At 41.9% G+C, this 14443-nt stretch overlaps 2 protein-coding genes and 1 pseudogene across 4 annotated transcripts; 2 read left to right on the forward strand and 1 right to left on the reverse strand.

Annotated features, from left to right (window-relative positions):
- The first annotated feature begins 491 nt into the window (after positions 1 to 491).
- On the forward strand, positions 492 to 1620 carry LOC311500216 (uncharacterized protein). Its single transcript, XM_084561469.1, has one exon. It carries the CDS (start codon positions 889 to 891, stop codon positions 1441 to 1443), a length of 555 nt encoding a protein of 184 aa, XP_084417595.1. The 5' UTR covers positions 492 to 888; the 3' UTR covers positions 1444 to 1620.
- Positions 1621 to 1804: 184 nt separating this feature from the next.
- On the reverse strand, positions 1805 to 14442 carry LOC311500212 (high-affinity choline transporter 1-like). 2 transcript variants are annotated; one of them, XM_084561465.1, is made up of 9 exons: positions 13956 to 14442; positions 12560 to 12673; positions 11000 to 11155; positions 10727 to 10875; positions 9726 to 9869; positions 8685 to 8838; positions 8294 to 8511; positions 2934 to 3023; positions 1805 to 2492 (listed from the first exon to the last, which is right to left on the reverse strand). In XM_084561465.1, exons 1-9 carry the CDS (start codon positions 14137 to 14139, stop codon positions 1935 to 1937), a joined length of 1767 nt encoding a protein of 588 aa, XP_084417591.1. In that variant the 5' UTR covers positions 14140 to 14442; the 3' UTR covers positions 1805 to 1934. The 2 variants fall into 2 exon arrangements, with proteins under 2 accessions (XP_084417591.1, XP_084417592.1); XM_084561466.1 differs by lacking the exon at positions 2934 to 3023 and having other exon boundaries at positions 1809 to 2492; positions 13956 to 14440.
- On the forward strand, positions 4470 to 8272 carry LOC311500215 (annotated as a pseudogene). Its single transcript has one exon. The product of its transcript is annotated as an uncharacterized misc_RNA (transcript).
- Position 14443: the final 1 nt, after the last annotated feature.

Genomic DNA, 14443 nt, shown 5'->3' on the forward strand with positions numbered 1-14443 from the left:
AACCCTGATTTTATGACAGCATGAATTGTTTGTGGGGATTGTGTTGTCTTCACTGCCTGAGAGCTCCTCTATCAGTCAGTGACTAAAGGTTGTGTTCATACTGAACCTGCTGCTTGTTTCTTGCCTCTTACTTCTTTCACTATACTGTACTATAGCTATACTGTATTCAACGTTCACCTCAAACCTTCATGGATATCAATTAATAGATTAGATAAATAATCTCTCTAATCTCTCAGACACCAGGATTGTCACGGAAAGATGGAAGATTCGACCATTAACAGCAACAGCAGCTTTAACTTTGACTACTACTACACCACTGAGTATGTTTTAAAATTAGTCATCATTTGCATCAGCCTTCCTTTGATCCTCGTGGTCATCTCCTTACTCTCTTCTCTGGTGAGTCCATTATTACAGATGTATGTATTTATAATGATGTGTTGTGTACAGTCTGTCAGTAAATGATTGTCTTTGACTCGTCCCAGGTGTAAAAATCTTGGTACATCTGGTTCTTAGATGGATAAATGTCTCTGACTGCAGTTTCTGGGCAGAGCCAGATGTCATATTTGGAGGAGGTGAAGTTCAGAACATGTTAACAACTGTTTTAGTTACTTTTACCAATGTTTTCCTGCAGATCAGAAAGGATCACAGTGCTCCAGTCTACGTCATCAACCTCCTCATTTCTGACATCATTCAGATCCTCTGCTTTATTGTTAATGTGACTGATAAGAATGACTCAGTGAGAGACATTTTCATTTATCTTCATCTTTATGGTCTGGTGTCCAGTGTTGGCTTCATGGTGTGTATCTCCCTAGAAAGGTAACTATCTGTCTGATCCAGTTTGTGTGTATCTACGTCTGTGTCTAACCATTTTATTAGTATATAATTCTGATGCTCCTCAAAGACTGTCTATGTGAGTCTGTCTTTCATTACAGGTATTTGGTCATCGCCTGGCCGCTGTGGTACAGATTCAGACGAACCATCAAGACCTCTGTGGTGGTCTCTGTCCTAGTCTGGATCCTTCCTCTTGTTTTTATCCTCCCATACTATTTCTGGGTTGATATTCAGATCATAGAAACCATTGTTGCCGTCTTCATCCTCCTCCCCCTCCCTCTGTTCATCTTCTTCCTGGGTGGGACACTTAAAGCCCTGTCTACATCCCTCAGTGTCTCCTCTGATGAAAAACAAAGAATTGTGTCAGTCTTGGTCGTGGTGCTGCTTATTTACACACTGATGTTCCTGCCCACTGTCATTTGGTTGCTGGCAGGAGAAGACAGAATGAGCTCTAGCTTCACCATTGTTTCTGGCATTCTTCTTCATTTGAGTCCTCTTGCAGACTTGATTTTGTACATTTTCATTAGGAAAGGAACCACAGACAAGCTTCTGGCCTCACTGTGTTGTTGCAGAATGCAGCTTCACGAATCAGCAGATGAACAGCATGAATAACGACAGCATGCACGTTTCTGTTTGGAAGTGTGTTCTTGGGGTTCAGCAAGTACTGATTTTGTAAGGTTGACTAATATGTGGCATTTCTTATTCTAAAGGTTTACCATGTGTTTTAAAACTGGACACATGTTGTATTTCTGCAGTGAGCTCTCAGGTTTGCCCAAAAAACATCCATAGCAGCTGGTGAATGGACCGCGGGATTATCTTGTCAAACATTTACGGTTGATTTCTGTTCGTTTGATTTGTTCTTTGCCAAAAAAATAAAGAAAATATAAACTTCATATGAGATGTGGATACAGCTCTTTACGCTTTGTGTTTTTCTTTGTACCTCTGTTTTCTCCACAAAACACAATTAAACCAAATCACAGAGATTTATTTTAATGTTAATGAGGTATACAGTATCTTGTTGGGAGAGCTAATACGTGTGTTCATCAGAATCAGAATACTTTAGTGTCCCATCCATGATCCAGTGGGATGTAGTTCATCATTTTTCAACATGTGGATTCCAGCATTGGATCTGAAACTCCGTTGTTCTCACACAGAGGCTGTGAGTTCTGGACTTCCTGTCTCCTGGTGCAGCCTGCCGGCATCTGTGCTTGTGCTGAGAGTTGGTCTTTAACCCGAAACACGTCCCATCTCTGTGGTATCAGCCCTTTGTTGAAGAGGAGAGAAGCTAGGCAGGAGACCCCAGCTATGGTGGCAAAAACAATCAGCACACAGATGGTCCTGATCGGGGCGTACTGAACGTAAACACCGTCTTCAAGCATGCATCCTGGGAAGTGGATGACAGGCGGTATCCCTAGCAAGGATTCCCCACACAGAAGTCTAAAAACGAACCCCGCCAGGAAACCAGAAGTAGCGCCGTAACCGTTGGACCTGGCTAAGAAGAGGACGCAGACCAGCTGAGGGAACATCAGGATGTAGGCGATTTCTCCTCCTAGGACCCAGAAAGCCATGACACCGGTGTGCAGGAAGGTCAAGGATGTACCTGCTAGTCCAAACAGGACCACGGCAAAACGAATCACCCACCGGATCTCATTCTCTGAGGCCTACAGTCAAAGAAAAAGAGGTGCAGCAAAGGGTGAAAAGGGAGTATTTGTATCTCTCCAGACCTTAATTTTCCACCCTGTCCTTGCTTGTGCTTTCAGATTCTGCACACCACCACATGGGAAGTATTTTTGAACCAGTAACTTATCAGCAAAGTCCAGGGACCTCATGTGCAAAGACTTGCGTGGATTTCCTTCTGAAAAGTGGCTCACGCTCAGATTCAGAAGCACATTTACTTTGTTCATCCCAATCAACTTGGAATTGAGCGCACATGTTGTACCCGACCCCTCCCTGTCCACCCCGGTTTAAATATGCAAATTATATTTAAATTGACCCTGCACCTGAGATTCCTCTCTCTGCACGATCAGAAAATGAAAACATAAGAATGAGTAAGATGGAAAAAAGAAGAACTTCACAGAAAGCGAATTGGAGACGCTACTCACTGGAGTGGAGGTGAGCAAAAATGTCCTCTTTAGCAGCTGTCCTCCACGCGCCACAATGTTGGTTGATTGCATTTGCGCATCACATATGATCTGTACATTGATCAAATGAAAATGTTTCCTGTTGACATATACAATTTCATCGTGTGATGGCGCTTTTATATCAATGTGTGTGCAGTCCATAGCTCCGATTACATTCAGAAAACCGTCTCTCGCTGCAAATTACTCTTTAATGTTGACCTGTTCAGATGCATTGTGGGAATTTGATATACCTGGCTGGCATTCAGATAATTCTGTCCCACACAGCTGGCATGGCTCTGCACAGGGTCGACCGACACAGTCCTGATCGCTCAGACAAATAGTTTTCACATTTATGACAGTTTCCCGGCATCACCTCTAAGTGTCGCCAAAGGATCAACAGCTGTAGAAGCCAGCGTACGCCAGACATGAGGTTGGCATGAGGTACGTACAAGTTCGCAATCATTTCACTCTTGATACATCTGAACTTTTCGGTGAACAAGAACGTACGGAATGTTTTTGTGCGCACGCATCCTTCGTACATGAGGCCCCAGGAGAAGACATTGACTCAGAGGGGGAGGCAGGCAAGTACTTCATTGGACATGAGACATAGATGCTGAGAATAAATTTATTTTGGTATGGGAGAGAGGGAAATATGAGTAACAGCAGCAGCAATGTTTAGATTGAATCACTAAGGACGAAGAGAGGCAGCTTCATAACTAGAGCCAGATCAGATTTTAGATCTCACAGTCTCTGAGCTAAAATAATTCAGGTCAAACGGTAAGTAAAACTTCTTTTACTCTTGTGCCAATTCACATCTGAAATCACACCACATTTAAAAGACATGAATGTTAACTTCTATGTCCAACCCTGATTTTATGACAGCATGAATTGTTTGTGGGAATTGTGTTGTCTTCACTGCCTGAGAGCTCCTCTATCAGTCAGTGACTAAAGGTTGTGTTCATACTGAACCTGCTGCTTGTTTCTTGCCTCTTACTTCTTTCACTATACTGTACTATAGCTATACTGTATTCAGCGTTCACCTCAAACCTTCATGGATATCAATTAATAGATTAGATAAATAATCTCTCTAATCTCTCAAACACCAGGATTGTCACGGAAAGATGGAAGATTTGAACGTTAACAGCAACATCAACTTTAACTATGATTTGACGATCAACAGCAACAGCAACTTTAACTATGACTACGACAACACCACTGGGAAGAACATCCTCACCAGTGACTGCCAACTTTCATTAATCTTTTATTTTTCTACATTTGTCATCATCTACATCAGCCTTCCTTTGATCCTAGTGGCCATCTACTTACTCTCTTCTCTGGTGAGTCCATTATAACAGATGTATGTATTTATAATGATGTGTTGTGTACAGTCTGTCAGTAAATGATTGTCTTTGACTCGTCTCAGGTGTAAAAGTCTTGGTACGTCTGGTTCTTAGATGGATAAATGTCTCTGACTGCAGTTTCTGGGCAGAGCCAGATGTCATATTTGGAGGAGGTGAAGTTCAGAACATGTTAACAACTGCTTTAGTTACTTTTACCAATGTTTTCCTGCAGGTCAGAAAGGATCACGGTGCCCCAGTCTACATCATCAACCTCCTTATTGCTGACATCATTCAGCTCCTCTGCTTGACTGTTTGGGTGGCTGACAATTACTTAATGAGAAGCTTTTACAGTTATCTTTATGTTTATGGTCTTTTGTCCAGCGTTGGCTTCATGGTGTGTATCTCCCTAGAAAGGTAACTATCTGTCTGATCCAGTTTGTGTGTATCTACGTCTGTGTCTAACCATTTTATTAGTATATAATTCTGATGCTCCTCAAAGACTGTCTATGTGTGTCTGTCTTTCATTACAGGTATTTGGTCATCGCCTGGCCGCTGTGGTACAGATTCAGACGAACCATCAAGACCTCTGTGGTGGTCTCTGTCCTAGTCTGGATCCTTCCTCTTGTTTATTTCCTCCCATCGTATTTCTGGTTTGATATTCAGATCACAAGATCCATCGTTACCGTCTTCTTCCTCCTCCCTCTTCCTCTGTTCATCTTCTTCCTGGGTGGGACTCTTAAAGCCCTGTCTACATCCCTCAGTGTCTCCTCTGATGAAAAACGAAGAATTGTGTCAGTTTTGGTCGTGGTGCTGCTTATTTACACACTGATGTTCCTGCCCACTGTCATTTTGATTATATTTCTCATACACTCATTAGGAGACAGATTGAGCTCTTGCTTCATCCTTGTGTGTAACATTCTTCGTGTGTCCAGTCCTCTTGCAGACTTGATCTTGTACATTTTCATTAGGAAAGACAGACAAGCTTCTGGCCTCACTGTGTTGTTGCAGAATGGAGCTTCAGGAATCATCAGATGAACAGCATGAATAACGACAGCATGTACGTTTCTATTTGGAAGTGTGTTCTAGGGGTTCAACAACTACAGATTTTTTTAAAGTCGACTAATATGTAGTGAAAGTGTATTCGACGTCGACTAGTTGATGACGTCACATAAAAACCCAGTAGAAAGTAATGCTTTGCAACAATGAAATCTATATTCTTGACCTGAATACATATTGTAGCGTCTCAGACAAAAGAAGCTACAGAGGCTTTTCTACAAGGTAACTGAAGCTTGAACACGGGCTACTGTCGGCCGTAGCCAAAGACAACACCATACGGCTCTCGGTCGACAAACTCTTGCAACTCTCGCACGGTGCATTAAAGGACATCACGGACAAAAAATAAAAACACGCTCTATAGCAACAGCAACAATATCAACTAATCGAACTGAACAATTACACATGAACTTATCAATACTGGTCACTGCAGATATGTATAGCCTATATAAATCAGCACCGTCATTAGCATTTAATACTATATCACAGCATGTTGTTAGATGGGATAGTGTAGCAGCTAAAGGTCTAATAACTTTATCAAATAGTTGATGTGCAGCCTCCTTCTCTCTGTTACCACAGGACGTTTGGTGAAGTTGTTAACTGACTGCTGTCCAGAGGATTTGGACCGTTCCTCTGCTAGCGTTAGCCATTTCAGATGTATTGCAGTAGTACTTTAGTTGTATTTCAGTACTGACATGTCACGGTAGTATGGGCTTCATCTTTAGTGAAGTATTTCCACACACTTGATGAACCAATGATCCACTGGACTCCTCACCTGTCTTCTAGGAGGCGTCCCTGTTGTTACTGTCACATGATCGGCGACTAGTTGACTTCCTACTTAAAGTGTCATGGCTCAGCAGTAAAGTCGACTGGTGGACTAGTCAGTACAACTCCTAGTGTGTTCTATATCTTTGGCGTTTATTATTCTAAAGACTGTTTTAAAACTGTACACGGTGAGCTCCCATATATCTCTCCAGACATTCTCTCTCTCTGTCCTTACTTGTGCTTTCAGTTTCTACACACCACCACATGGGAACTATTTTTGATGAAGAACTTCTTCTTCATACATAACATAGATATCAGCACATAGATAAGATAAGAAGTTTTATTTGTCACATGCACAGTTATACATAGTACAATGCACAGTGAAATGTATCAGTCCAGGAGAATAAATTGACATGCGGGGAGGTAAAAATGTTTTGTTTTAATGATATTGTGGGTGATTTTTCTCATTTTACTCATTGTTTGGTGACATAAGTATCTTTTGTTTTGTTTGACAGACGCATGCTTGTGAGGCATATGCTACTAAGTCATAGTTTCTGAACTGGTAAATCTTTTTGAAATATGTGCACATCTGGAAATGCAAAGACTCACCCTGTCACTTTTAATAAAAAATGTAGATGAATGTGGAAGAAGACAGCTGTTTGTCTGCTTCATCAGAACTGCTTGTTTTTTGGCCCCTCTGCCCACATACTTGACCTGTAATTCTCCACGGAATTAAACCATGGGAACTGTAGAGGAGACTAGATTTACTAGAAGCTGTGGTTTGAACAGACAGAAATATGTATCTTTGATCATAATGTACCAGGAATGGACACGCGAGATGCAGTTCAGTACTGGAAAAAAAGGAAGCGTCTTATTTGGAGTCAGGAAAATGGAGCACGTGGTAGACCTGTCACGATGACTGTTACATCAAAGAACGAAGCTTGAACTCCTAGAACATTTGTATCACTTTTCTGCTCCTTATGCTGTATTTAAGATATATAAAACAAAATACCACGACCAAAACAGAAATAACTCACCCCTTACCCCTCATATCCATCTTTTGATGTGTTATGTCATTTTCACAAACAAAAAGTTTTTAGGAAAACTGAATTCGATCATAAACATACTGATAATAATAGCAGTATTCTCTGTGGTGCCATAAGAATTCATTGGCATTTGATGGAGCAAGTAATAATTGGTAAACTGATGTACACCGATCACACACCGATATAGCCTGGTCAATCATAACATTATGACCACCTTCCTAATATTGTGTAGGTCTCCCTTGTGGTGACTCATCAGAGAATGGACATGGGCCTTCTGAGGGTGTCCTGTTTTTAGTGGGGGCGCCTTTGAGGGAAGGGGCCTCTGTGGATCATCCCACAGATACTTGATCAGTTTGGGACCTAGTGAATTTGTAGGCCAGGTCAACACCTTGTGCTGTTCTTCATGTTTTTTAGCTTTTTTAGTTGTTCCTAAAGTGTTTTTGTGTGTGTGTCTGTGTCAGGCTGCATCCTGCTGGGGATGGCTGCTGCCATCAAGGAGTGTCATTGCTATGGGGTGGGGGTGCCTGGTCTGGTCTAGGTGGGTGCTACATGTCTAAGTAACATCCACACCAATGAATGCCAGGTCCAGAAGTTTCCCAGCAGAACGCTGAACTGTCACAAGATGGTCAATGGTATTCTCTTCTCCTAACAGTGGTCTTAATGTTGTGGCTGATTGGTGTATGTAGCCCACAAGATGTCCAAAAAATAAAAAATAAAAAGCTGAAACGAGGACAACAGGATTTGTTGGGTTTCATGAAGACATTTCATCCAAGTATCTTCTTCAGTTCTAAAAGGCTGGTGGAGCACCGGGATTTAAGTGTCTTCTGGACATTAATGGGTCCTTAGAGTAAGATTGATTGAGGAAGGACAACTGGATCAAAACAAATCCCTCCAATTACAGGTATCAGGTCATTAACAGACATTAGTTGAGAGTTTCAGGTTCCACTAATTTCTAATAACTTAAACTCTTCAGCAGTCATTTAGAACTGAAGAAGCTACTTCTTGAATGAAATGTCTTCAAGAAACCCCTAAATGTCTAGTCTTGGATATACCGTGACCTGAATGGATGACTGAGAACCCTCACAGACATAAGCCATGAGGTGATCGTCTGCCTTTTTCACTCGTCTTTGCACCTCACCTTGGGCCTCAGGATATTCTTGTAGATGTTGGAGGAGAAGATGGAGGCTGAAGACAGCAGGGCGGAGTCAGTCGATGACATCACGGCGGCGGCCACAGCTCCGATGCCAATAACGGAGATGTAGGGTGGGGTCAGGTGGGTCAGGACGAGGGGTAGGATCAGACCAGTCTGACCTCGTTCGAATGGAGACGGAGAGCCGTACGAGGTCAGGTTCCAGTCTGAGAGATATTAGAGGTACAGAGTTGAGTGGGTAAAATTAGTCAGTAAAGATTTGTCATCCAGGTCATGGTGGTGTTGTTTGAGTTTTTTTTTTTTTTGATACAGTGGGTAAAAAATGTGTAAATGCATGCCTGCAGTGAGATAGTGTGCAGGTGCTTTCACGCAGCTTTACCTGTAGATGCAGCCGTTGCACCGATGAGCACAGGAGGAATTCCAAATGTGGGGATGAGAACTGCAGCAGCGTAACATCTCAGCTTGGCCGTGGCTGAGGAAGACGCTGACAACGTCCTCTGGTGGAAGTCCTGAAAACCCAAGTCTCCTACACTCTTGGATAGAGAATCACAAGGAAATTATTCATTACATTAAAACACATATAGTACATGTAGAAATGTTAGAAAATAAATATATCGTTCTTCCAATCTGTAACCTGTGTCCATTTTTTCATACTGAATACTGCAAATTTCTCCAGCCTGACAAGTTGCTGCATGGGTATGTAGATCACAGGAGGAATTCCTCAAGGTTCCTCCAGTGGATTTGGAGTTAGCAAGAGGTTCTAATCCATTGGCCAGTTTGCATGTTCTCCCTGTGTCTGCGTGGGTTCTCTCCAGGTTCTCCAGCTTCCTCCCACCGTCCAAAGACATGCTGGTTAGGTTCATTGGTGATTCTAAATTGGATGTTTTGAATTGGATTCCTCAGTAAATGGTACTATGGTAATATTTCATTAGAGTACCATTCATTGCGGCCCAATTACAACTAATCATTTGGTCGTTAAAAGACCTTATGCACATGAGCTTCTGATGGACAACACCCACAGATGTTCCTATTTAAACCTCAACTCCAACTCAAAAAAAAAATTGTCTACACTTGAACTACAGTGTTACAATTCACCTATTTTTGTAGCTAGTTCTGGTTGACAATCAAAATTATAATAAATTAATTAGGACATAAAATTCATGTGTTTGAATCTGAATTCAAAAAGGGAGCTTTAAGACTTCCTCCCCTGTCCTCAAACCTCAAACTGGAAAACTGACATATAGTTCTAGAATTCTTCAGCAGTGATTTAAAAAAATAAATAAAATAAAATCAAGCAAAGCACCTCTATTCTATTCAATAATTAATTAAAACACATGATTTATTTTCTCACCATTGCACTCATCGTAGAGCCGAGGAGAATGAAACAAACTGCCAGAATTAGCGATCAAACTTTTCTCACCAGCAGTAAAAAGATATCGATCCACCTCCAGGCTCGGTCTGCAGTCAGAGTGCCGACCCAGGGAGCCTGGAAGGTGTGGTTGAAAGACGTAGTGGTGATGTCGACGGATGCCGGACTCGTGAAGAGGAAAGGAACGCACAGCCACTGAGCAGAGAGAAAGAAAGAAAGAGAGAGAGAGAGAGAGAGAGAGAGACGGTAGGTCAGATGGAAATGTTTGTGTTGCTGCTTCTATTTCTTTCCTCTTGTAGAGAACTAGGCAGATGAAAACTGTAGCGTACTGTCCTCTAGCAGTGGCAAATATCAATAAAACAATAAAAGTAATGATGCCACATTTATTTTGCCAAGATTATATGAGTCTGCAGTTTCATAAAACACAGTACAAGCAAAGACGGGAAGCTCAAAATGAAGAGGTTATTAAATTATTAGAAAGCAGAATCCAGCTTGCCTTAAAAGGTGTGGTGGTCCTGGTGCTACCTGGTTTCCTGCTATGGTGCAAGAATGATAGCAGACGTTAAACTAACCTGTATGCACATCATTCTGGGGCCCAGTTCTAACTGGTGATATCTTCTCTTTTCCCCACAATCATATTAAAAAAATTCAAGTTGCAGAGCAAGTTAGAAGTATGAGCATGCACAAGTGACTTGGAGATGGACCAGAATGAATAAAGAGACACTAGAGAAGAGTTCAGAGGGACGTCCAGAGAAGACAGATGGTTTGGCTCCTCCTCCAGTATCTGAGTTGAATAATAATTAAAAAGATGTCCCTGATGTTTGCCTCAGGAGTGTTTAAACTGGTGACTGTTTAACTTGTTTTAACTAACCAAATAAATGATGCATGCTTATAGAGGTCAGAAAGCTCCCTGTGCATGGTGCACATGTGCTTGGTTGAATTTGCTCATCAGCTCTGATACAAAACTGAAACGATTGCACTGGTTTAATCTGAGATTTCCTGATTTTTATGAGTTGATATCAACAAAGGACTGGTGTGTTTGATTAACTTACAGAGGTGATGAAAATGAGAGCGAGCTGAATGATGTCGGTGTAAGCCACAGAGTAGAGGCCTCCCAGCAGGGTGTAGGTGATGGCCACAGCAGCCGAGATCCAGATGCACACGGCGTAGGACAGATCCAGGATCACACTCATAGTTACGCCTATTAAATACACACATGCAGGCACTTACACTCGCTGTGATGCAGATGAAGCTATAAGAATTCAGCCCAGAAACATTTGGTTTCTGGGATTTCTTTATCAAATCAAACTGATCAGGATGGTTACCTAAGCTGATCAGGGTCGACGTCACCCAGATGATCTCGGACATCAGCGGCGCCACGGACAGGAGTCCACACAGCCGGTTCCCGTATTTGATCTGGAAAGGGTCCATCATGGTCACGTACTTCCTGTCTCTCATCGGCTCGGCGAAGAAAAGTCCACCTTGAGAGGAATGAAGCCTTTCATGTATTGTTAACTTAATCTCTGCTCAGCGAACACAAAGCTTCACTGTGTCACCAGCCTGGGGGCCAGTTAAAGGCTACTTAATGTGTGGCTTCTTCAGCTCTAAACAACTGTTGGGAATTTAAGGTTTCAGTTTTTCAGGACGGCTAAACTTTTTGGTGACAGACAAATGATATCTCAGTCCACCTCCCCCACTGAGAGAAACTTTCAAACTGTCTGTCTTTCCTGGATGAAATGTTGACGTTAGGGTTAGAATGCATTGTCCTTTAAAGGAGTGTCCTTTGTCCTGCAGGCGTGGACAGAGTGACATGTGTTTGTGAAGAGGTTGTTCTGTGTTGTGGAAGTTTTTTCCTCTGCTGCTGCTGAAGAATGAAATGGAGACTTCTGCCGGCCGACAAGGTTTTATTTTCTTTGCAAAGAAAAGGTCAATCAACACGCGAGCGGTCAAAAGTGAAGAAAGACCCCGAATGTGGGAAACCTAAACATTTATACCAGAGGAACACCCCTTTTGCATCCCTTTGTCTACTGCAGGGGTTGGTCCCTCCAGGAAGTGTTGCCACACCCTTTTGTCTATTGCAGGTATCGACGTTGGTGTGTTTCACACTTGGGGTATCCTGCAGGATCCTGCATTTAGGTGCAAAGCCGAGTCCAGACATCACAATCCACAAAGACAAAAGGGCCCAGTATCTCACGTTAGGAAGGGGGAGGTTGGCCATCTCTAGTGGCTGAGACAAAGAAATTAAATTTACCATTACATCTGTTTCACCGGTGTACGAACCCAAACATTCCTCACAGCGGTCTTTGAAAATGAAGGCAACCACAGACGAACTGAGAAAATGCCTTCACCAGTTTGACAGCATGTGCACTGCTGGTCGCACAAACAATGAATTGTGTTTTTTCTCAGATTATTTGAATTGACAAGCTATTAAAATAACAAAAGGCTTATGTGTGGTATGCTGAGTGCCTGCACATTGCTCCTGTTGCAGGAGGTCTGCATGTCATTAATAAAGTATCTATCTATCTATCTATCTATCTATCTATCTATCTCGAGCACTTGGAGACTGTGGGAAAGAAAAACTTTAAAGGATGGACTCAACCAGTTGGGTGAGAGGAGAGAGAGAGAGATAGAAAAGTGTGTGAATGAAAACATATAATCAGTCAACACTGAAGAGGTTGGTGGGCTGCCATAGTATGACTGCTTGTTTAAAGGAGGCGGAGGGATAAGTCAACTGTCTCACTAAGAAAGTGGGGGTGGAAATACTTTCAAGCTGCGCCGAGTTGCAATTTGAAACAAAGAGTTGATATAAATCCACAAACGGTGGCACAGCAAGTTGAGATGAGAGGAATCAGTTGAAGAGTCATGGAAGTATTTTTATGTCTTACCCAGAGTGAAGGCCAACGTCGCTGCCAGTGGCATCACGGCCCAGATCAGTCCCAGCTTTGGATCGTACACCGTCTCCGCAGTGCCGATGATGAAGGTTCCTCCGACCCACGTAGCTGCATGATACACAATTCCAGATAGTCACATTTCATTTCATTTCATTTATTTGGCACATAAAATACAATAAAAACACAACAACAATACAAAATACATTAACAATACGTAATTGAAGAAGGTAAGAGCATAAAGGCATGCCAGGGAAACCCCAAAAACCCTCAAGGGGCTTGTATAGGAGGGTTCCCCAAAAGAACATTTAAATTTTAATTAAAGAAAAGCAATCAAACATAAAACAGACGATAAAACAATAACTAACAGAAAAAGGAGAAAAAAAAAGATGAGAAAAGAGAAAAAAAAAATGTATAAAATAATGGTGATGATTATTCATAGAGAAGTAAGTTTTTGACTGAATTTTTAAATGACCTTGGAGAAAGTTTAGTCATGTGAGGAGGAAGTGAATTCCATATCCTGGGACCTCTGGTATATTTGATAAATATTAAGTATGCCAAGCTTGCGGAACAGAGGTAATGAATGACTTCGTGGAGTTGATGAGGTAATAATTCTCACCGCTCTTTTTTGCAAGCGATAAATTGATTCCAGTTTTGTTTGGTGAGTGCTGGCCCAGGCGATATTGGAGTAACTAATAAAAGGATGAATCATTGAAGAGTACAGATTCAGCGAAACTTTCATATTTAGAAGATAACAAATTTTTCATCTTTGATGTAATGAGTGAAATATGTGGTTTCCAAGATAATTCTTCATCTACAATTACACCAAGAAAACAAGTTGATTTGACATTGGCTATTGGGACATTATCAATAAACACAGTTATGTTTACAGAATTCTTTTTTAGACTTTGACCAAATAGAATAAAGTTTGTTTTTTTAATGTTTAGTGATAATTTGTTAATTTTGAACCATTTTGCAATTTTTTACAATTCCTCATTTACAACTTTCATGAGAGTAAAAGGATTTTTGTGAGAATAGAACAGACTAGTATCATCTGCGAACAATATTTTTGATAAGTGCTTTGATACATTAGCCAAGTCATTGATATATATAAGGAACAACAATGGCCCCAAGACATTGCTTAGCTAAACTAAACTAAGTGGCCTAACAACATGATATCTGGGTCAAATAAGGACAAAACATACGTATAGTCGTCTTCCAGTAACCAGAGCAGAAACTCCTTTTAACAGTTGAATATAATGACCTCATATAAAAGTCAAGATAGTTATCAATGGAACTGATCTACTATCCACTTGTAGCGTTCATTCAGTTGTACTCATGAGACCTGTTTAGGTTTAGGATCTGACAGATGCCCCCGGTGCTCCTGCCTCACCTGTTGTAGTGAAGATGCCGACCACCAAGCTGATCTTTCTGTCTCCCAGCAGGGCCATATCTGCATGACGTGCCCGCGTCCTGTCTTCATCCCTTTTGGATTTGAGGGAGGCCCAGATGCCGATCCCGAGCACCAGCAGGTAGAACACGAGAGTGGCCACCAGCCCCGGGATGTTGAGAGCCATGCCGACAGTCAAGGAGAAAAGAAGCAGGGCCGCGTGCAGCCTCACTACAGGGACTCAGCAATGAATAACTCACTGACGGTGTGTGTGTTTGTGTGTGTTCAGTGTCTGGGTGGGGCTGCTACAGCGGGCCCCAGGCTATACACACTCCTTCACACTTAAGAGAGAATCTGTGGCCCTGACAACATAATGTGTGATCTGGCTTTGGTGAGTTTTGTCTGAAATGTTGAGTGACAAACCGCTCCTAGTAAATCTCAGTTGTTGTCCTTGCATGATCTTGACTGCTGACAGCTTCTTGGCTGCACGC

The sequence above is a fragment of the Chelon labrosus genome (assembly GCF_963514085.1).
Source record: "Chelon labrosus genome assembly, chromosome: 15".
Classification (NCBI taxonomy): domain Eukaryota; kingdom Metazoa; phylum Chordata; class Actinopteri; order Mugiliformes; family Mugilidae; genus Chelon; species Chelon labrosus.

What these genes read in the sequence shown, in the direction of transcription:
- LOC311500216 (XM_084561469.1), top strand. Translation starts at nt 889, where the DNA reads ATGCTCCTCAAAGACTGTCTATGTGAGTCTGTCTTTCATTACAGGTAT.
- LOC311500212 (XM_084561465.1), bottom strand. Translation starts at nt 14,139, where the DNA reads ATGGCTCTCAACATCCCGGGGCTGGTGGCCACTCTCGTGTTCTACCTG. An exon ending in TCGATATCTTTTTACTGCTG is followed by an intron (nt 8,839 to 9,725) that starts GTGAGAAAAGTT and finishes TCTCTATCCAAG; the next exon opens with AGTGTAGGAGACTTGGGTTT. An exon ending in TGCAACGGCTGCATCTACAG is followed by an intron (nt 8,512 to 8,684) that starts GTAAAGCTGCGT and finishes AATATCTCTCAG; the next exon opens with ACTGGAACCTGACCTCGTAC.